Here is a 24028-nt window from a genome sequence, read left to right on the forward strand (position 1 = left end):
CAGACTCCACACTGCCAGCGTGGAGCCCATGGTGGGACTCCAACTCACGAACCATGAGCTCATGACCTGAGCTGAAATCTAGAGTCTAATGCTTAACCAAACAAGTGACCCAGGTGCCCCAGACTTCTTTATTAGAATAGTCTTTCTGCTACTTTTGCTTTGCAAATTGCTAAACATAGATGCTGAATAAATGAAGAATGATATTATTAATAAGCCATTCAAATATGTAGAATTCTTGAAGATAATGATTTACTTGAAGAGGCAAAAGTTGTTATGAGCTCTGTCACTCACTGAGCTGCTCAAGATTTGGTTATTTGAGCAGTACATTGCTTATAAAGATGGAGATGTGAAGGAGAACAATGATGACAAATACATAAAAGTATTGTATTGAGACACTTTACTTTGAGAAACTCATTTAATACCTTCAGTAGCCCTAGATTGTAGGCATATTAAGCATATACTAACTTTGCAGGTGAGGATACTGGGGCATGGGAAGTTAAGTAATTTTACAAGATGTCTAAACTTATAAATGAAGGAGAAAGACTCTGGCTACAAAGTACCTGCTATTAACAACTAAAAATAGGATTTTGCAGGAATTAAAAAGAATTATATATAAAGCACTTAAAAGTTCACATCACTTAAGCTCTCAATTAGTAGTTGTTAGTATTACTATTGCTTGGCTCTTATTATCATTATAATACATGATTATATGAATGTTTTTATTGTGGGCTTAAAGGGTACTTTTTCTCTTAATTATACATAAAGAAAGGCCTCCAAATATTAAAGATGTGAGTGATTTTGCATAATGTCATTCTTAGTTCTAGCCAGCTCTTTCATTAAATGTTGATGTGATTTTTATATATTCCAATGACTATCACTTAGGTTTCTAGAAGGAATCTGTATTATTGATTTTAAAGATAAAAAGCCTCAGTGGAGGAGATAAGCTTACACTGTGTAAAACACCAGTTAACACCAAGCATGGGATAAATAAAAGGCCAAAGATCAAGGCATCAATTAAAAAAAAATGCCAACTCCTTCATAACTACCTGATATTTCTACCATTTCTCTGATTCTGTTTATTGAGTTGGAAGGTACTCACTCAGGAATTTCAGGTTTGTAGAGATTTAGGAAAAGTACTTGACATTCTATTTCTGTTGTTTAAATTTCCATCATAACCACTTTGTATTAAAGGCAGGCATGCAAATATGCGGAAAAATTGTAGGTCTTCTTGAACTTTGAGACGTCCATTTTGACAAAGGGGAAGGCACACGTTTGGAAAAATTTATATGTGCCCCTTCGGTTTGGGTGCTAGTCTGACCTGCCATACTTCAGAATTTTCACATTTTTAATATACCAAGGTGGGTTAAAATAGCCCATTAGTATAAGGCGTATTTTTGAAACTGTTGACATTTGGCTACTGTTCTTTCATCCACTGTTCCGCAGTCTTGACAGAAACTTGGTTTAACTTGCAGAGAGAAAGTGAAAGACAGAGAAAGGTGTCTATACGAAATGCCCCAGAGAGAAGCCGAACTCCTGTAAGGCAACATGTAGGCATTGAGTGTGACACTGTATTAACCTTTTTAATGGATGTATGTAATAAAGTGACATGTAAATGGAGCACAAGGGGAGATATGACACTATATCTGGAAAAGGATAAAACAGTTGGTTGAATACTGGGCTATTATAGCAGTTTGCAAACCTTGGATAAACTCAGTCAGCGGTTGTATAATTGGTTATTCAATCCCGACCCTTGTTCACAGCTCAAAGCCAGGAACACTGAGACCTGTTGCCAATTTGAGTGAATATAGTGACTGTACTCGGCCGGGGCCTAACATTGGAGCCGGGCCTTTTCCTGTGGGCCGGTTTCCACCATGTCTGGGACTGGCTCAGCGACAGTGGGTCTTTTGTTGTGAAAGGCTGGCTGGTACTCTCCTCCTTTGCAAAATGTCTAACAGCTACACAAATATAAGAAAATAGGAAAAGGGACTTACTGTAGCTTTTCTCTTAGTAAGTTACTGTGGAGTTATTAGTTTTCCTTTCTTTATTTTTCTTTTTCTTTTTTTTTTCTTTCTTTTTTGTTTTCTTTGCTCCTTTTTGGGGGAAGTCTGCGTTAAGTAAGACAACTTAAAGAGTGATAGAAAAGCCTGCTTCTAGATAAGAATTGAACCTTGGGTCCTTGATTGGAACATGATATGTATGGAGAAATTGATAGTAATTTGATTCACAAAAATGGGTTTCTGAAAAAGGTATCTTTACTTTTCCCCCTTTCTCCTATGAATGTTCATGTACTGAGAAGATTGTTTTTACTGAATATCTCCTCCATGACAGAAAGATACAGCATGTTTATAAACCTGTTGCGTATTTAACTTTATGAAACAAGCACCCTACCCTCTCTGCCCAAACACGCTGGCTGGATGCCAACAGACTAACCACTTACTGTTTCTAGTCTAGTAAAAATTGAGAAATAAATCAGTGAAGATTTTGATTTGAGTGTATGGTATAAAGAATGCCCAGTCTTCTTACAGTGCCCAATTCAGAAAGGAATCTGTAACAAGCTTGTAGTATTTGCCAGTTAGGTGCTGCTTACTGATAGGGTGACAGTTCCCAGCTGCAATCAATTATGCTTCCATTATTTCTGTTGTTTAAACATGCCTCGGAATACCAGTTCGAAGCATTTCGCAAAATGTATCTTCGTTCCAAAACGAAGTAAAGAGCATTTTAAAAAAGGAAAAGGAAAATACATTCTGAATCGAGATTTTTTTTCCCCTGAGAGTATTTATAATCTCTCTGCCACCCCTCTCACCTCCCTGATTCCACCTCACACACCCAGCATTTATAAAATCACACACACAACACATAGTGTTTGATTTAATGCTGGGTTGCAATTCAATCAAGAGACTGCTGAGGTCATATAATATAAATGGCTACAGTACTTCTTGGCTCAGTTATAGCCTTGATCATTCAGGGCTTTGTTTTTGTTAATTGAGTAGCCTCCTGCTGGGGGGAGCTCCTAAATATTTTGGACTATATGTCACGAAAAAGAATTTGGAGACTAGAAGGTAGTGATCTGGGGGGTGGGGGTGGGGGGTGCGAGGAGGTGAGTTTCTGCAGTGGACAAGGGAAAAGGAAAGACGTAGTTCTGAAACCATGACAGGACAAAGGGAAAAAAAAGCAAATTGTTTTTGAATAGAAAATTAATCATTGAAAAGGGACTGGCTATTGTGAGGCAAACATAAAAATAGAGGGAGCATTTAACTTGAAATATATGAGAAAAAGCACTATAGAAACTCCAACAGAGGCATTTAATGGAAAATACACCTGGCCATCTCATTATAAGTACATCCCTGGGAGCCAAGTGTTATGAGCATTAGTAAGAAGGTGGTATTATAAAAAATTTGATTATAATCAAGCTTAATGTATTTGAGGCTTAATAAAAGTATTGTATGGCAGTAGTGAGTATCATGGCATAATGGAGACCTCTTAGTATTGGATTGTTCGTAAGTATTGTATTTCATAATGTTGATCTGTGGAGGCCTTTACTTCCTGATGGGAAAATAGGAACTTGTATTGGAAAAGAGATCACAGAATCATAGACCGGCCCCTATTAACCCCAGAAAATGCAATTCAACATATATCTTATCATCTTAATCTCCCAAATATTCTTTTAGCTTATATTATAATACAATATTGTATATAACAAACAGATGTCTCCCCTAGGTCACTGTTGGTAATTTAGTAAATTGTAGGTGTCCAACTGGAGAGTCTAGAGCTGCTGGTGAAGAATGAATGCCTGAGATGCCTCATTAATTTAATGTAGGTAAGAGGCCGGTGGGCTTAAAGGATTTGGTAGTAGCCCCATTGAGAACTACCTAACTGTAATTCAAATAGTGTGGAATAAACTTTTTTTTTCCCTATTATTTCTTCCCCTCCATGCTGTGAAAGCTCACTGATCATTATTTTTTAGGCACTTAATGTGTCACGATGAAAAACAGAAAGGCTGAAATATGTATGAAAACACGAGTTTCGATTAAACTCAAATCAAGTATTTTTTAAAGGTGTTGGTTTTTAGTTTTTATGCAGCTCCGTTTGGCACACAGCTCTTCACATGTTTTGAGATTTGGCTTTGCTGCTTTATAATTTTGAGGGTGCTGTGCTATAATCTGAACGATTTGCTGAGAAGAAAAGAGAGAAATAAATAGCGCAGGTTTTACATCTTGAACTCTGGACCAAAATAATAAATTGACACCTACTATATAATTGGGAAACCTGTTAGATTATGTGTCTACTTTAATGTGATTTATAAATTTTGGAAATATTCTTATAAAGAATTGAATCCCCTCATTAAACAAAGTAATTTCTTGTTTTTTGGTAGTTGCCATGGAACAATGATGTCTTTCTTTTCTCTTTAGAAATGGAACAGTTCTTTTTTTTTTTTTTTTTAATTTCATGAACATATTTTTTAAGTAGATAATGTACCTTTTAACATTAACTCCTTTTGAATAGTAAAGATCAGGTTGGATGATTATACATTTATTGCAAACACAAGTTTAGTGTACCAAATTTCTTGCAATAAATTATTAGCCTTCTGCAAATAAGATTATAGATGGCTGCAATACTTAGAGTGATTTATTTGTCATGCTTCTAATTCAACTGAAGATCTCAACTATTATTGGAATACCTTAATTCATAAATATGATTAAATAAATGTTTCTAATTTATCATCATTGTTAACAATATTTTATCTGAATCTTCATTCTAGAGGAGTTACAAGATTTTTCCAAATAGTTGAGGGCACTGAAAGCTTTTTGTAACCATCTTCAGTATTCATCCCAGGGTTCACTTTGGGTGAGAGAGCTAATGTTCTGTCACAGAGACCTCTTGGGGCTTAAATGTATTCTGCACCTTTTTGTGAGAACTAAGATAGCAGGTTCCTGGGGCTTTCATGTCCCTCAGGGAAAATTCCCAGAGATATGAACACTTTTGAATTTCTGACATGTGCAACACAGAACCTTTGTAGCTTTCAGAAGACTATTCCCAAGTTTGTAAAAACTTGTTCTATGACACCCAGGTCCGAAAATTGGGTAGTCTGTCACTTTACTGGATTCATCCATCCTTTGGGGATGAAATACTAACCTAGATCTTAATTTTTTCATTGCTGACATTGGAACTTCACCAAAATCCTTACACTGTTTTAAATAAGTTTTTTCCCTACCTTTCTTAATTTTATTCTATTAAATCAATAAGTCATTAGGAAAGCATAGGCTACCTGTCATTGTATGGTGAATATCCCTCGAGCCCCTGCTATCCCCACCTACTTTTTCTCTTCTCATTTTTTTTTTTTTAATTTATTCGTTTTGAGAAAGGGGTTGGGCAGAGAGAGAGGAAGAGAGAGAATCCCAAGCAGGCTCCACACTATCAACCCAGAGCCGGTCACAGGGTTCAAACTGTGAGATCATGACATGAAGTGAAATCAAGAGTCAGACACTTAACCAACTGAGCCACCCAGGCACCCCTCTCTTCTGATATGTTTCTAACAAGATAAGTGAGTTCAAATTATATATAAATTTGATATTAAATATATGTACATGTGAAAGAGAAAGATTTGGGGGATGTATATCTCCATTGTTTATTCCATACACGAGAAGTAAGTCGTTTTTTGTTTCTATATATCACATAGTTTTTGACCTCTTCTTTTGCGTTGAATTTTAATATATAAGTAAACATAAATGCTAATAAAACTCCCAAACGTTAAACTCAAGCACAAGACACAGAGGGGACATTCAACAGACAGCTCTTTCCTTTTCTGTTCTCTCTCTGGATATTTCTGTCCTTTGAAATGTTTTCCCTTTAGTTACTAGATTTGGGACATGATTCTATAGATGGTATAGACTGATATATTTAAGAATATAGAAAAAGTAAGCAGCAATAGTCCTGTGCTGTAGAAATACTTGTTAACTATATTCAAGGTATAGATTATTTTATTTTCTACCATTAATACCAATATTAGTCATTGCTTATCCTCTCATCTCTTTAAATGAACAATCAGGATAGTATCCCATCATTCTTCCCTGATTTACCACATTGCTTGTAACATTATTCTGCTGTTCTTTTCTGAACCTGCAGACCTTTAGTTCTCAACCTGAAAAGAGGATGCCCTTGTCATTTAGCTGACATTTCAAGAGTTTCTCTTCTTTCTTTGCTGCTGACATAAACATATGAACCTCTTACATTATGTAGGTGGTATATTACTTTGAAGTATATATATATATATGTACATATTTATTTATATATGTATTTGTTTATGTATGAAATATGTGGTCACATGATTAGTGGTCCCTTATTTAAGATTTTTAAACAAAATTTTTGTTCCCAATACTCCAGTAATAATAATTCTCCCTTTTCACCCTTTTTAATAAATAAAATATATATTAGCTCCTGGTAGTTCATTATTGCATTTCACTGTGACTTTTTTGAATGACTATATGTCATCCAAGTATAAAATAGAAAACTATTAGAGTTTATTTGAATGTTTTTAGTCAATGATATTTAAATTATTACTCAAATGACACTGTGATATTAGTAAAGTTATTTTACCGTTCTTTTTTTTTTTTTAATTTTTTTTCAACGTTTATTTATTTTTGGGACAGAGAGAGACAGAGCATGAACGGGGGAGGGGCAGAGAGAGAGGGAGACACAGAATCGGAAACAGGCTCCAGGCTCTGAGCCATCAGCCCAGAGCCCGACGCAGGGCTCCAACCCACGGACCGCGAGATGGTGACCTGGCTGAAGTCGGATGCTTAACTGACTGCACCACCCAGGTGCCCCAGTTATTTTACCTTTCTAAGAAGAATTCAGTATATTCTATTTCACATCTTAACCACATGAAAAAAGTTTTCAAGCTTCTGAAGATTTAATAGAATTTTTATCCATATTGTTATACCCCATTATCAGTGTTTACTCATCAAAAAAAAATTACCTCAGGTCTCAGGAAAGTACAGATTCCTGGATTCAAACAAGACATAAAGAACCATTTAAAGAAGCTTCCCTATGGGGGGCCTGGGTGGCTCAGTGGGTTAAGCATCTGACTTCAGCTCAGGTCATGATCTCACAGCTCATAATTTCAAGCCCCATGTTGGTCTCTGTGCTGAAAGCTCAGAGCCTGAAGCCTGCTTTGGATTCTGTGTCTCTGTCCCTCCCCTGCTCATGCTCTGTTTCTCTCTCTTTCTCTCTCAAAAATAAATAAACATTAAAAAAATTTAAAATAATAAAAATAAAGAAGCTTCCCTATGACTATGAACTTTAGGTGGAGAGGGTCTGCTTCTGTTTTGCTCCTGTTAATATCCCCCATGGCTGTAAAAATATATAGTACATGCTCTTTGTTGAATTAATCCATTCTACTATTCTTATCCATATTCTTATCTTTTAATTTAACTTTATATTATTAGTGTGATTTAACGCATACAATTAGTATGTGTTACAGACAAGATGAGAAATTGGTCCCATTTTTGGAAAGAATTTCTTAGTAGAATTTTTTATATCTGGTTTGATTGATAAATGGTAGCCTGTTTTGTTTCATTTCATTTCATTTCATTTCATTTCAATTCATTTCATTTCACATTGTTTATTGATTTATTTAGAGCAAGTGCCTATGCGTGAGAGTTGGGAAGGGGTAGAGAGAGAGAGGGAGAGAGAGAATCCCAAGTAGTCTCCGTGCTGTCAGCACAGAGTCTGATGCAGGGCTTGATCTGATGACCATGAGAAATCTCATAATTTCTGAACCAAAATCAAGAGTCAGACATGTAACTTTCTGAGCCACCCAGGCGCCCCAACAATAGACTATTTCAGAACTCTTTAGGGTGATATTACCATAATAGCACTTAGAAAAAAAGTCTACTGACACATTTATTAACTGTTCATTAATATTTAAAATGAGGCATGTTCTCTTTGTTTTTACTTCAATAAATGGAACAATAGAAGAGCAATTCTGTGACACTGTAGCGATTTTCAATCAAAGGTTTAGTGTCTGGTCATTGATAGTCTATACATCTTTCTCAGAAGATTGAGTTTCTTGAGGTGCAGAGGCCACATCTTAGTGCCTGTCATGGTGCCATAGTAGTAACTTAATAGGTGATTGTTAAGTAAATAAATGAATAAATGGATAAAGTATAAGGCTACCTAATCTGTGTGCATGTATGTGTGTGAATTCTGCAAAATAATGAAAATGGCAGTATCCAATTTTTTAAAGTAGTCTGATAGCTCTCTGATAGTACATTATGCCACTAAAAGCAAAGATAATCATTTTGTGCATTCATTCAATTAAGAAATTAAATGACTATACTAATAGATACTACATGCCCAATTTTATACCTACTGACTTTAACACTGATAATGGTTTAAGTCTCTGATGATACAGGACAAGTAAAAATGAACTATGCTTTTTCACTTTTTCAATTTATCTAGACTTTTAAAAAATTTTTATTTGCTTCCTTTATATCTTTTTTTTTTCACTTGTTCTTCCTTAAATGCAAATGCTTCTTAAAGAGAACTCTTACAGGTTGATTTTTTTCCTTAACTCTTCTGCATTTTGTGGGGGTCACAGCATAACACAGCTAACACATGAAACTGAAGCTTTCATTGTTGATTAGATGGTGTCTAAGCTGGTGAACATTAAATGCCATTTTGGAAATATAAGTATTGTATTTTCTCATCTAAAATTACTCCAAAAATGACATGATCCAAAATCCATGAAAGGTTATGGGAGACCAAATATAACAAGTTGTTAAGGCAGATGGACGACTTTGGTTGAGAAGGATATGTGCAAATTTAGATATATGATTTTAAGCAAATCAGAGGATATTTTTCTTAATTTTAAAAACTGATGCTATGTGTCAGAACATAAAGATATAATTTGAATTGTAAGTAGCTTTTCACCTCATCTGTGCATCTACCTGCATATCACAATCTCTGATTTATCATATGAATCATGTCAGTTTTTATTGTTCATATCTTTTCAGGCATCTGGCAAGCTGAAATTGCGATTTGTTTCCACATATGTTGTGATAGAGAAGATTCAGGATGTGTAGTGGTTTAGCATCAGGCTGTATGTGCTTTAATTCTCACTTCCAGTGGTAAAACATTCTGTCATATTTTTAAAAGTACTGGAATTCTTATTCTAATATACTTTAAGCGGTTTTCTATTTCTATGCTTTTTGTATCTCCCTTACCATCCCTACCACCTACTTTCACAATTTTAAACAACAACAACAAAATTGTACATATATCGTCATTAATTTTCATTTTCATCATGGTCTTAGATATCTAATTAAATGGATAATTATGTGAAGACATACTCTTCTATAGTAGGATGATTGCTTTATTTATAATTCAAATACATCTTTAGGTAATTTTCTTCTTAAATATATCAGGAGGTATATATAATTTGCTTACAGCTATGCATTCTTATCTTTGCTAAGCTGTGATATGTTTAAGCTGTCTTAAACTCCTGTTTGTAAATTTGTCTTGTGAAATTAAGACTTGGATTTAATGGGGTGCCTGGGTGGCTCAGTTGGTTGAGCATCTGACTTTAGCTCAGGTCAGGATCTCATGGTTCATGGGTTTGAGCCCCATGTTGGGCTCTGTGCTGACAGCTCAGAGCCTGAAGCCTGTTTCAGATTCTGTTGTCTCCCTCTCTCTGCCTCTCCCCTGCTCACATTCTCTCTGTCTCTCTCAAAAGAAAATGATAATAAAAAATAATTTAAAAAAAGGCTTGTATTTAATTATGCCTGATTCTCATGTACCTTTTGCCATGATTTAGTTCATACAACTTGTCTTCTATTTTACTTTCTTCCTCTATTTCACATATGCACAGTTGAGAAAATAGTATTTTATATAAAATGCATGGAGAATAATGGTTTTCTTGTAACTGGTGTCTGAGCAAGTTGGTTATATGATGAATAAAAATAGTCATGATAATTTTTTATGAGAAATGCCTTACCTTTTTAAGTTGACTGTTATTGATACATCATGAACACCTTCTTCCCAATTTTCTTTTCTCAAATTACTTTTGTGTGTCTATTCTACCCTTCTTGCTTTAGTAACTCCTTTGCTTCCTCCTGCTCTCCCCTCTGATTGTAACTAATGACTAGAACTTAATTTTCCTTTCCCCACCCACACTTTGCTGACATCATAAATTATTTGGATACAAATGGACAGTATTCATTAGCTGTGCACTTTGCTGAAAGAGCCTTACACAGGAGTGCTGCACTCTCTCATTTTTATTAAAAGTTAAAATGCTTTTGCTGTCAGGGGGGTTGGGGTAACTTAGCCATGATAGAGGACAGGGCTACAGTGCTAATAAATAAAAATAATAACTATTACGCTGGTTGAGTGACCCTGGGAAAAGAGCACTACACAGCTATTTGTTGTCCCCTTTCACTTGTCAACAGCACTGGCTTAAAAGCTTTAGCTATTGTTGAGGATGTAATGGAGCCCATGGAAAGTTATGAAGACAACTGTCAAGAAACAATCAGGCAAAGATTAGTTGAGTATTTTTGTGTATCTATGCTGTTTTGGGACAATTCTTACATTAACCTACGGCAAGTGACAACTGTCCTTTTCCTTCTCATGATACTACACCTTTTTCTATATCATCCTTATTGGCTTGGACCATTTGAAAAATGCATAGGAATGGCAGATAATAGAACTAAGGGTTGTGGGTCATTGCCATAAAAAATGCACAGATAGTACTACTATCCTTGCTGAGATCTTCAAATTCTGGTTCATTTTGGTGATGGGCAAATAAAGCATATACATGTATGTTTCATTTGATTTTGAAGTCGTTCTTTTGGGTAGTTGTATATTAAGTGGCAGCTGTAATGTTAGTCAACATTTTTTAAGTGTTACTGTGTGCTCAGCAGTGTTTTAAGAGCTTTACATAAATTATCTCCTTTAATTCTTTTGACAATCATATGTGGTAAGTAAGTGCAGTTACTATTACTGTTTATAGGTGAGTCCATTAGAGCATAGTGAGGTTAAACTACTTGCAAAAGGTCACAAAACTAGTAAGTGATGGAATCATGTCATTTGATATTAGTTGTTCTTTTTTTTTTTAATACCTAATAGCCCAACATAAGTGAGATTTTGTATGTGAGAAATACCTCTTTGCAACTATTTCTTGAAATGCTACCCTCAAATTGCATGTTATTTTTGCTGACATCTAATATTCGAAACAAGGACAAAACAAAGTGTTGCATGAAAATATACTTACTTTCTGAGTGATAGAATAGATACAACAGTATAGCTCCATAAGTTTCTCTTTCAAATGGATTTTTTTTCTTTTTGCCTAGAAAATACAGAGCCATCTTGTGAGGAGTAAACCCAAGGTTATCGATATGTAGCATTTATATCATATTGATTATGGCATGTTTAATCATGCGATAAAAAAATATTCTTCTAGAATGTGGTATAAGATTGAGTATAATTGGGCAGGTGTGTTAATAGTTTCGACTTGTGCAACAAGAAAATTTAAGCTTGTAAGTATTGATTTAAACATTTCAATAGTCCAAAAACTGATTGCATATTAAACATTTTAAAACTTGAGTCAGCAGGCCAATTTTTTTTTCTTTCTGTTAACAAGCTCTTATTAACTTTCAAGTGGAAACAAACAAGTATTTTGGCACCACTAAAAGTAAAGTATTTGTCGAGCTTAATTCACTTTAGAATAATTACATATAAAAATGAGGCTTATTGAAATTCTAACGCTTTGGAATTTCAGATGTGTTTCTCTTGTGTGTTGTGGTATTTATTATTTCTTAATGTTTCCTAGAAGAACTTGACATTTTCAGTGGCTGACTAGCTACAGTGCTTGGCTAATGGGAATCTTGCAAGGGCTTGTGGTCTTCAATAGACAAATAACTTTTCAGACATATAAAAGTTTTCACATTACTTCCATAACATAGTTTAATATTTTCCCTCAAATATTGTCTAGGCCAGTGCATATTGTCCACATGAATTAAACTCATACAGATAGTTGATTTCCAGATTCAGCCCAATATTCCCCTCGAAAATAATCTTATTATCAGTAATTGAATAATTAAATAACATTACATTGAATTGTAATTAGCTTTTTGAAGAAAAATATATTTGGCCAAGTGTTCTAACTTGTGTTTATTCTTCAACTTTATGTTGGCCATCAAGTGAAAGCTTCCAAGGGGAGAGTGTTGAATTAATGAAACATGATTAAGAGATTAAGCACCCAGGGGTGCCTGGGTGGCTCAGTCAGTTGGGCATCCGACTTTGGCTCAGGTCATGATCTCATAGTTTGTGGATTTGAGCCCCTCGTTGGGCTGTGTGCTGACAGCTCAGAGCCTGGAGCCTGCTTTGGATTCTGTGTCTTCTTCTGTCTCTCTGCTCCTTCCCCACTCATGCTCTTTCTCTCAAAAATAAATAAACATGAAAAAAAAGAGATTAGGCACCCAGATCAGCTATCATATAATAATTGTTCAAAACTAGATAAGGTGAATAAAACTGGACTAACATTTTGAAAAGGTTGACTATTATAAGAACATGTTGCTGTGTGTGGCATATTGAAAAGGACACTGAACTAGGAGTTAGGCTTCAAGTTCTACCTGTATCATTAATTAGATTTATGATATTAGGCATATATTAACCTTAATTTACAATTTCAGTTTGTAAAATGAAGAATTTGGTCTATACCATTTATGACGCAAATTGTATTGAGCAAAACAGTTTATCTCCCCACAGTAATTTCCTTGGTCAAATATTTAAATAATGCTGTAGAATCCATAACTCATTTAAGGATTGACAGTCTTGTTAACACATAAAAAGATCTAAATGCTGTAGAAAAGAAATGTAAATTTGTGTAATTTTAATTAGATTTACATGACAATGAAATGCTTATTTTGTTTGTTTTAGTTTTAAGTAACCAAACAATTTGGGTTCCCTTTATGTCCAATATGTTTTAGTAAATCACTTTTATGAAATGCTTATCTAGATGATATATAAAAATCCTTCCAGGTTTAACATTCTGATTCTATGGCATGAATAATCTACATATGCTCTTACTTCTTGACTTTGAAGGATGTATTGGTATATTTTGAAGGTTAGCCATATCATCGTTCCTTCCAAAGACAACTCCCATCCCTAAATGTGCATCCTATCACAAGTCAGAAATAACACAGCTTAGTTTAAGCTACAAAATTAAAGTATAAACAATGGTAGATTTGGTAAGACCTAACTCTTGGGACTTTGCTTAAAAAAGTCAAATATTACACATACATATTTTTTGCTTGTTCGATTTTTCAATGAGCTCTGCCACTGCAGCTCAAGGGAGATTAAGGGAAAAAAACCTACATAAACACAAAGCAAAAACCCGAGCTTGTGTGTAAAGCTACTGCACTGGAGCGAATGTGGTTTAATTCTTGGCACTGGCAGCTTGTTGGAGAATTACAATATGTTGGCATGAGTCTCTAGGTCTCATTGTTCCAGATGAGGGAGTCAGTCTTAAGAGTGTTTGGCACTGAAGGGAAAAAGGAGTGAGAGTTATAGGGAATGAGCAGGCCCTAAAGAGGCAGGATGCTGTTGTAAAAATGGCTGGCACAGTTGGGGGGGCCATTCACTGGTAGGGATTGCCATAGGCATTGATGTGAAGAAACATATGTGAGCAAAAGAGGCAAGGATGAGGAGGGAAAATCAAGCAAACATCAAAAGGGTCCTAATGGCACAAAGAGACAAAAGTAATCCAATCAGAGTCATCTTGATATTAATGGATTGACTGGTAAGGATATCTGTCATTTCACTGTAATTTATCTTATCACTTGTTTCTTACCATTTATTCTATGTTTTATTTTAAGATATGCACATATTTATCTTTCCCCCAAAGAAACAGATCCCTGAATTAAGAGGCTCTGGTTTTGTATTCCATCTGTTCTACTTTCTGCCTAGGTGCTGCTGGGAAAAGCATCTTTCTGAGCCTTAGTTTTCTCATCTGCAAAATGGATATAATCATAATGCATACCATTGACAACATTGTGGTATCTGACAACATTATATAAACTGAAATGCTATGCAAATAATAAGAACTACTATTATCTCTTATACTTATTTTAATATAGGAAACACTAGTTTTTATTTTTGACAGCAATTGTGATACTTTAATGTTTGAGCAAAGCAACTCTCAGGAGAATTGTTACAGGTGCTAGAAGGAAAGCTATGGCATATCTTAATGTGAAAATAATGGATAATCCAGTATTTGAACTTTGGGAAATAGCTATGTCCTCAAACATACTATACATCCTCATAGGATAAAATGCAATTCCACATGTACTTATAAAAATAACATCTTACATTAGAAAATTGAATATTTAGTAGATAGCTACTATCTTTTTTAGTCCGTAAATACTGAAGCAGCACTTACATAATTGTGTCAAATTTCACTTTAATCACATTCACACATTTAATGAACAGGTGTATTATAAATATTGGGATTTTGCCATTTGGCATCTTACAGTTCTAGTCATGTGTATCCTATGGATTCTTTACCATCTTCAGGGAAATTCATCCATTGGTACCTGTGCATCCTTTGTATTCATTTATTACCATTGTGAAATCATCATTAACCATCATTGTTACCATCCATTGTGAAATCATTTCTTACTGCTTCTTCATGAACTACCAATGGAGACAAATTAGAACAGTAGTAGTTGGAGGAATACTTGATGTGGACTTGCTTAAAGCTCTTTATTTCATAGTAGTTTAGATAGAGAGGTGAAGTGGGTGAAATGATATGCTCGTGGTCCCCCTGACTTTGAGATCCAGTAAGTTGAACTTAGCTCCATATGGGCAACTTCTCATAAAATCTTCTGAATTAGATATCAGTGCATTGTTTACCACTTAAGAAACCAAAGCTTAGGGAAATATCTAATTCAGAAGATTATTATGAGAAGTTTGAGATACCACATGTAAAGGACCTGGTACACCGCTTAGCACTTATCCCTCAAAATAGTAGCTATCATTATCATTTCATTGTTGACAAGAGAGTCAGGAATTTGTAGGCAAGGCGCACGTGCGCGCACACACACACACACACACACACACACACACACACCTTGCTTCAAAACAACTCTGCCTATTACATTTCGTGAAACCTCAGACAAGTCCTTTTCTTCTTTTTGCTTTTTTTTTTTTTAACCTGTATGATGGATATAATAACACAATCTGAGTCTTCAGGTAACAGCTATGATTAAATGAGACAATGCAGACAGGTAAAAGCATCTAACATAGTTCCTGGCACATAGGCTGCTCAATAAGTGTTTATTGAATCTGAATTTAAAGTATATGCCTCATCCAGATTGCAAATATTAGTGACTTTATTCATCCACAGGCATGAAAACTCGGAGTTAGATATGTTCTGATTTTACATCTTTCAAATTACTTGGTCTTAAAGAAGTTATTCATTTTTCTGTACTGTACATTTAAAGTAAGGTACTTGAAAAAAAAAGTGGCTCTGTATAGGAGCCTTATATCTTTATGTAAGTTAATAAAGAGGCTAGGAATGTTCTGCAGGTTTCAGAAATCTGGCGGCTGTTACTTTAACTCTGCAACTTAGACAGAAGACTTCTGTTTCTTTCTGAGCATACTACAGTGAATATTTTGTCTAGCTGCAGGGGAAAAGCTTTGTCATGGACTTTGTAGACAATAGCCTTAAAAGTAAAATGGTCTGCTTTTGGTGCCGGGAGGTTCAGGGGCCTATTGTTAGCGCACAATGGATTTCTATTGCTGCATTCCTGCTTTGCAAAGGTTTGTTAGCTTTTAATGACTGACAGTACTCTATTGCAAATACCGTATTGGCTGTGCCCTGTTTACATGCTACTCAAGAATTTTTGTGGAGTGCTGGAAAAAAAGAAACAGTGGTGTTTGTCTGACCTACTCTGATAAGGTTTAAAAAATGATTTCACTCATGAAGTGTTTACTGGGAATGTAGAAACATTGGAAATCCTTGCAGAAGCATTTTAAAGTTAGTTTGAAGGCCTCAATGAATAGAAATATTGATTACAGTAGAGATTTAATCCACTTTATTACTCAGAATTGTCATTATCATTTTCAAAACAATATGGTACAGAAATAGGGATATTTTAAGAAAAAGTAAAAGTAAATTTTATAGGATCTTTCTTCCTTAAATGTAAGAAATGGAGATATTTTGTTACAAAGGAAGAAATGCATTTTGCACATTCCATAGTAAATTCCATAACAAATGTGTACACAGTAGTTGTGGTAGGTGTGTTTATGTGTGTGTCTATGTATATTTTTTCATATATATATTTTTCACCATATGTATAGACTATAGGCTATGTAAAACAGTGACTCACTCAGAGCTTTTCACTATTTTATTTTCCATAAGCTTTTGACATCTGAGAAAAGCAAATAAATAAATAAATAAATAAATAAATAAATAAATAAATACATTCAATATTGTCAGTTTTTCCAAGGAAATTTCACTTCCACTTTGTTGAAAACTCCACACAGGCCTTGTGACTCTGACAATCAATGGCTGTAAGATGGGGGCCTGAGAAAAGTAGATAGCATTAGCCAAAGATGATGATGATGCCTTAAAATGCATTTTACTGTGGGGAAAATGAACCAGTTTCTAATAATCTTATGGTCTCTAGGCCAGACGGTCCCTTTGATAAGTTAACATGTACTCCCTTTATGCTCCTAGTAGGGGGTAAACAAATGTCTGAACAAGCACAAATGCACATAAACACCAATGTGGAGAATGGCAGTGTATGTCTTAGATCTAGATAATAAGTGTGGGTATTGTTATTTAGATGGAGCATACTGGGACACTTATCTTTTAGTACACTCCATTTTCTAACTGAATGCAGTGCTAATCGTGGGATTGAAAGCCATTGTAATTGTGTACCCATCTAAATGCTGACAAGAATATACAATTACATTGTTTGGAATTGAGTTTAATGTTTGGGAGTTTTATTAGCATTTATGTTTACTTATACATTAAAATTCAACACAAAAGAAGAGGTCAAAAACCATGTGATATATAGAAACAAAAAAACGGACTAAAGCATAACCTTGCTCTTTAAAATATATGCGCCCTGTCTCAACAGTGGGCATTTTCAAAGAATGTGATACAAATCTGAAATAAGCAAATAATAGGTTTCCATTGTAAGCATTACTCACTTTGGTAGATTTTGCAATCTTTGTAAAGCTTCTTTTGTACGAACTTTTTTTTTTTTAATGTTCATGGTACTGGCAAATCTTTCCACAGTGTGCTTACCACCATACGATGTTAAACACATATTATAAAGTGGATGTAATTGTAAACACACAGAGGGATATAATTACATGTAGCAGATTTAAGAGCTAATTCTTTGCCTTTTTTCCCCCTGCATTTTATCAACATAATTATTTTTTGACTGCAGACTAACACCCTGAAATTGACAAGCATCTATTATAGCAGGAATTTGTTCACCAAATTGAAAAACAATGAACTGCAGGTTTATATGTACCCATTGTCATAAAGAATTAGTAGGGCTTTGTTCCGCAAGAGGAAAAAGCTAATGATTTTGAAACAGCAGGTGACAAAACACATTCTTTTTTTCCCCCCCTGTTATCAGTTTGTTGATGAAGTCATTATGAACTGGGGCCCGGATAGGGATGGCCTTATTTTTAGCAGATAGACTTTTAATGAGCTGCATTGTAAAGACAGTCATGTTGATTTGCTTACATTTTTTTTTCCTTTCCTTAGAAACCCCCAGTATTGAAAAGCTACTCTCAAAGGACTGGAAAGACAAACTTCTTGCAATGGGATCAGGGAACTTTGGTGAAATAAAAGGTAACATATTGACAATTATTTTGATCCAAAATGTACTGAAACGAAGTTTATGTTTAGAAACATTAACAGTGAAAAGTGCTGCTCCTTCTTCTGCCTCATGCATTCTGTCTTTGGTGTTTCTTTTCCCTAGCTTGAACGTGGACGTGTCAGGACTCTGACTTTCTCTTTGTGCTTTATTGATAAATGGGATGCTATTTTAACAGACTAAACCCCTGTATCTTCAAAAGGCTTTGGTTTTCATCATTAAAAAAAATTAAATGATTCACCTTGTCAGTAGGAATGTATTTATATCAGGGTTAAAAACTGCATATGATGAGATGAGTGTATATATTCTACTGTTAGAAGTGTGAAGGTACATAATTTACATTTAAAACCAGACATGGTGAATGGAGAAAGCTTAATAAAAGGTTGTATTGTACTAACAAGAGCAACATTTTTTGTTTGTTTTTATTTGAATCAGACATTGAACACAACTAAGAAAAAGTCTAGATGAACCTCAGATGATACTGAATATTCATATTTTAATAAACTTTTACTAATAGCAGTGGGAAAGGACTTAATTTCCCATATAAAAATAGTTAAATGATCATTTCAGTTAATTTCAAAGTGTGTTTTCTCAGAGCATGGTAGGCAATCTATGGTTTTCTGTCTGTTGCCAGTAGCACACTTGATTCTGAGTTCTAAAGGATTAATCTTGAGAAAAAAATACTTATTCATCAATATTAAAATATTTAGTTATATATTACACTATATGGTTTTTTGTAGCAGCTGAATATATATTTAAATATCACCAGATTTATATTAATATACATGTAGAAATATGTGTATAAATAACTTTTTTGCATATGTATGTATGTGCACGTGTTCTCCCAATGAAAAAGGCAATTGTCTTTCTTATGGCTCTATGACCTCGCAGCATCCCGCAGAAAGGCAGGACACTAGCATCTCAGCATTTTGAAACTTCCAGAAAATGTTTGACTGAGTGTTTCACTTCTTATCCATTGTATTTGAAGTTTAAATATATTCAGGTTATGATCAAGTATGACTTGGTGGTGAGAGAATGAATGAGTGCTAATCAACAAAATCAGTAACCAAAATCTATCATGGAATCAAATTCAAACAGATAGCAATTAATATGCCTTAAAGAGCTTGAAGACAGAGTTTAAACAGAACAGAGGAATTTCTTTTCCTAGGCCACAGATCCTTTATATTATTATGTTGGCTTTTAACCCATTTACACCTGAGACGTAGAATGTGTTCTCCAAGGTTCTTTATTCTCCTCTGACCGAGGTGATAACTGAGCATATAGCAGAGAAGACCGCCTGTTCCAAGCCTTGTGATCTCATTCCATTGGAGGACAAACATTTTTCCCTCCCTAGTTTTCTTCACAAGTCGAACTTAAAAGCAGCCACAGCAGTGATGATAAGCTTAGAGAAAAGCAGCTCAGCTATTCTTCCAGGCTTGCCTGTGGGCTTGGTTCAGGAAGCTGCGGTTCAGTCAAAAGAAGTTTCCGTCTTTAATTTTGAGTTTTTTAAAGCTTCGCATTCAGAGCATAAGTTTGGTTATTGTCCTGTGTTCTGTTCAAAAAGCTGTTTTCCGATGCATTTTAAAAGCAACTGTAGACCTTTCTTCTGTTGGGGGGCATGGTTATTAGGTGCTTGGATAGGTTTGGCAGAAAACTGGGAAAATAGGGCTGGCTTACTTTTCCTACTGACTGCCCGTGACAGTTGCAATTACTATCCATTGTTCGTAGGTGGCTAGAAAGTGGAAAGGATACAATAGTGTATAGCCCTCTGGGGGTAAATGAATTTGACTTAATGGTGTTTGGGGGGTCAGACACTCTGATTATGCCATGCCCAGGAATGTGGTTTTCATGCCACCTCAGAAGTTATGGGAGAACAATGGCTTTGCTGTTTGCAGCCTTTTTTTTTTTTAATGAAGCAAATAAAGGTGTAAGTCTCATGTACGTGCACACTGTTTTGGGTTGGGATAGGGAAGAATAAGGGTGAGCTTTTTTAAATCTGAAATATGCACATATTCAATTATTAGATGATTTATGAATGATAATTTTGAATAATATATTTGATAAAATCTTGCATATGTTAGGACATTTACAGCCTTTACAGTATTTACCAAGTCTTGTGGATTGAAACTTTTCTCCTCTGTTTACACTGGTCAGTTTTGATTTAACTTTGTAAAAAATTTTAATGTTTGTTTTTGAGAGAGAGAGAGACAGACAGACAGACCATGAACAGGAGAGGGGCAGTGAGAGAGGGAGATGCAAAATCTGAAGCAGGCTCTGAGCTCTGAGCTGTCAGCACAGAGCCCAATGTGGGGCTCCATCCTACAAACCGCAAGATCAGGACCTGAGCTGAAATTGGATGTTTAACCGACTGAGACCCCCAGGCACCCCATTTAACTTTTAATAGTTGCAGAAAATGTGTGAGTAAATGAGTGTGTGTGTGTGTGTGTGTGTGTGTGTGTGTGTGTCTGCATGCACATATGTGCCCATTCTTGAATGTCTAAAATTATAGCCAGATGAGGACAGAGCTCCGTTCCTAAATGCTAACCTTCAAGTTGCTGCACGTGAATTCTTTCAGAGCGTTTGGACAAAGATTAATATTACAGCTTGGCAAAGTTCAAAGAAGTGTTTCTTGCTATTACTATTTAAAAAGTTAAAATGATAAACTTCTAAAAATAAGAGAAATAAATAGCATTTGGTTTGGATATTTTAGCTATCAATAAATAGTTGTCATACCCACTTAAAGTCAATATCATTCTTCAAGAAACAATGCGGGTTAGTAAAGGTCACCCACTTCTAAGAGCATGAAATTATTTTCCATGTTAGGTTATTTTGCCTGTTAGAATTTATTCCATTTTTATGGTCTGGTACTTTGGAAATGTGAAGTGATTAGGTTTTAAAGTTACATTAGAAACAATCCTCTAAAAAACATACAACAAGGACACTAGATCCAGTTTTGCAGAACAAAACAGTTTGACAAAAAAAAAAAAAAAAAAAAAAAAGCTTGGCTAGCAACGTATGTATATAAAGTGATTAGCTGCCTGAAAAAATGACTTATTTCTTCTCCAGTCATTGATATAGTGTGGCTGGTCAGCTTATGGTTTTTTTGTTGTTGTTATCTGTAGCAGAAGCACAGAGTAACAGTGGTGAGAAAGGTGAAGGAATATCTCCTATAGCCTTGTAGTTGCTGAGAAGAGGAAAAAAAAAAAGAAAAACAGCGCTTGCACTCCCGTTGGCAACCACGAGTGTCACGCGTTGTTTTAGCTAGCATGAAATTCCATTACACTGAAGGTCAATGCATTGGCACTTCACCTGAGGACAGTATCTGGGGATCCAGAGCAGCTTTGACTAATCTAAACAGAGCATTTGGTTTTCAATAAAGTCATTGCAGGATTTGTATGTTACAGACTTAATTTTTTTTTTTTTTTTTTTTTTTTAGAATTGCAACCAAAAAAATCTGCATGCAAAATTCTCTCAAATAGTTCTTTCTTGGTGAAGTTATAAGAGCAGGGCACTGTTTGAGAGGTTTTTCTGGCTAGGTCACTCAGATAAGCCCAAATCAGTTTCTCCACCAGCCTTGTATGAAGAATTCGTTAAAGCCCGGTTTCTTTCCCATTGGTATCCCTGGTTAGACCCTTTCTCACCCTGCTCAGAATGCATTAATTTGGCTGGCAAAGTGTTGTATCCTGTATTACGAAAAATGCCAGCTGCAGTTGGTATAATAAAAAATTGGCTCTTTTGAAAGCTATAATTTCGTTCTTTCTAGAAGATGGGACATAAAGGCAAACACCAGACAGCTCTAGAATGCCAGTAATAGATTCAAGGAAATAAGCCATTCAGCAATATTTTGGTCTCTTAGAACTCATGATAAATACATAATTTTTAGATGCAACACGTGGGTTAAAGTAGATCCTCTGTTAGGTGACATCACATTTGGAGATAAAAGAGATAGTTGGATTCAGTATGTGGCTTGAAAGAGATAATTCTGTTTAAATAACGTTAGACAATTTGTGAACAAGCAGGTGTGGGAAAGGAATCAGATCCCAGGTAATAAATAAAGAGATCCTTAGAGTTTGTAAATTTGAAACATGGAAACTATAATGCCAGTATTTAGACATGTAAGGGTTTGTATCACTTTGAAAGTTGTTTTAAACCCATTCTTTTAAAACCAAAAAAAAAAACTATTTAAGAATCGCATGCTTTGCTAATAGTAACTTGGTGACTTATGTCATTTGTACATTCAGCTAAAAAATATATCTGTACATTTTTATAAAAGGGTTGGAAATATTATTAAGGGAACTGTTGTATCTGAAATTTGTTCCATGCAAGAGTGAGCCATAAAGAAGACACATAACATATAGTCATGCACTTCTAAATAAAGTAAATATTTAATGGTTTTAATCTAGTGAGCTTGTTTTATAGTTCCTCTGTAGTTGCTTATGAGTAATGTTTTCCCTTTTTGTAAAAACCACTTTGTAAGAAACGAAGAAAGACTAGTGCTGTGCAGCATATAAGTTTCTGAAATAAATTTGGCAATGTCCGTAAAAGAAAAAGTGACTTCATGTTTTCTGCACATCACTGACTTGCTCTGCCCCAGAATGCCAGAGTCTTTATGCCAGTGTGTAAACATAGCCAACAATGGGAAGAGAATGGTCAGACACTGGATCTCATTGATTTCTGTCTTAGGAAGTTTTACATATCTTTCAAAGCAGGTACTTAATAATGCATGTTTTAAACAGATATTCTTACATATTTAATCTGGATTCTATATTTGAAAATAAAAATATGATTTCCTCAACCTTTTTTTTTCTCTCATTTAAAAATAACATTCATTCACTTAATAAAGATTCATTTGTGCAATGGAAGTGAAGATTCTAAAATTAAGATAATTTTAAGAACATTATTTTTTTCTTATAGATATGGACTCCAAAGCTTACACCAGCCAGATTACTAAATGATGGAATTAATCCAGAAACTTTTCCTCTTTTCAAACGACCATTTCTCTTAACTGGGGAAGCATAGTGTAGCCAAAAAGTTGGTATAATGTTGCCCTGATTGTTCCAAGAACTTGTGGAAATCAGTTTAACTCTTTTGGTTTATTGCCTTATCTGCTCATTTAAAAACAGTTGCAGATTACTATTGATTACATGCCCATCTATATACAGGCACACTGTAAACATTATTCCTTACAAAATGACAGAGACATTTCATTCCCAGTTTACATAGGAATAAATTGAGACTCGCAGAGAGAGAGGGAGAGAGAGAAAGAGAGATCACTTATCCAAAACCACATACTTTAACTGTGACAGAGTCAAGATGTGACCCTATTCCTGCCTGTCTTCGAAGCCGGTGTTCTTTGCACGAGGCTGGATGGTCTCTCTTCAGTAAAGTTGGCATGGATGACCTCTAAAATCCTTTAAAACTTGAAAACCTTTCCAGCCACCACACAGCTGGATGCAGCACCCTCAGATGCAGTGATGCTGTTCTCAGCTCAGTTCAGTCCCCAGCCCACACAGCTGTTTTGTATTGTTAGCCTATTTATGCATTTACCTTGCCCTTGTGTACTACCTAGCTTACCATTAGTCCAAACTTAGGGATCCAGTTTGCACTTGATGAATGAATGACAATTTATAAATGCCATGTTTTGAAAATATTTTTATTGGCTATGTTAAAGCCTGTAATGTGGCAAGTTGTATGTGATTTAAAAAACATTTTTTTTTTTACATTTTTTATATAATACCCAAGTAAGTGGATGGGATAATCATAGGGAAAGTTTGTAAAATTACAATCTCAGAAGGTAAATATTTGTAATAAATAGTATGGAATTACAAAGAAATAAGAACGATGCTTGCTTTCACTACAAAAATGATGACGCACACATCTTGTTTATGTCATATCTCGGTAGCAAAACATCCAACATAGGATAAGAACAGTAAAGATCATAGCTACTTGTCAAGTGTTCCATTTCACTCTTATGTCAGTTGCCTTTAAAACTGAAAGCTTTCGGGGCGCCTGGGTGGCGCAGTCGGTTGAGCGTCTGACTTCAGCCAGGTCACGATCTTGCGGTCCGTGAGTTCGAGCCCCGCGTCAGGCTCTGGCCTGATGGCTCAGAGCCTGGAGCCTGTTTCCGATTCTGT

General features: G+C 35.2%; 1 protein-coding gene across 14 annotated transcripts in view; it reads left to right on the top strand.

Moving 5' to 3' along the window:
• Window positions 1-24028, top strand: part of SOX5 (SRY-box transcription factor 5) — a 1021040-nt gene that overhangs the window by 782031 nt on the left and 214981 nt on the right. For 13 of the 14 annotated variants that reach the window (XM_040488995.1, XM_040488992.1, XM_040488993.1 and 10 more), the window contains one exon: window positions 17783-17869. In XM_040488995.1, the coding sequence (XP_040344929.1) occupies window positions 17783-17869 (87 nt within the window). Of the gene's footprint in view, window positions 1-13396; window positions 13796-17782; window positions 17870-24028 lie in introns of those variants that run through there. The other variant, XM_040489003.1, reaches the window with a different exon arrangement.

The sequence above is a fragment of the Herpailurus yagouaroundi genome, unplaced genomic scaffold, assembly GCF_014898765.1.
Source record: "Herpailurus yagouaroundi ecotype Mexico unplaced genomic scaffold, PumYag 166, whole genome shotgun sequence".
Classification (NCBI taxonomy): Eukaryota; Metazoa; Chordata; class Mammalia; order Carnivora; family Felidae; genus Herpailurus; species Herpailurus yagouaroundi.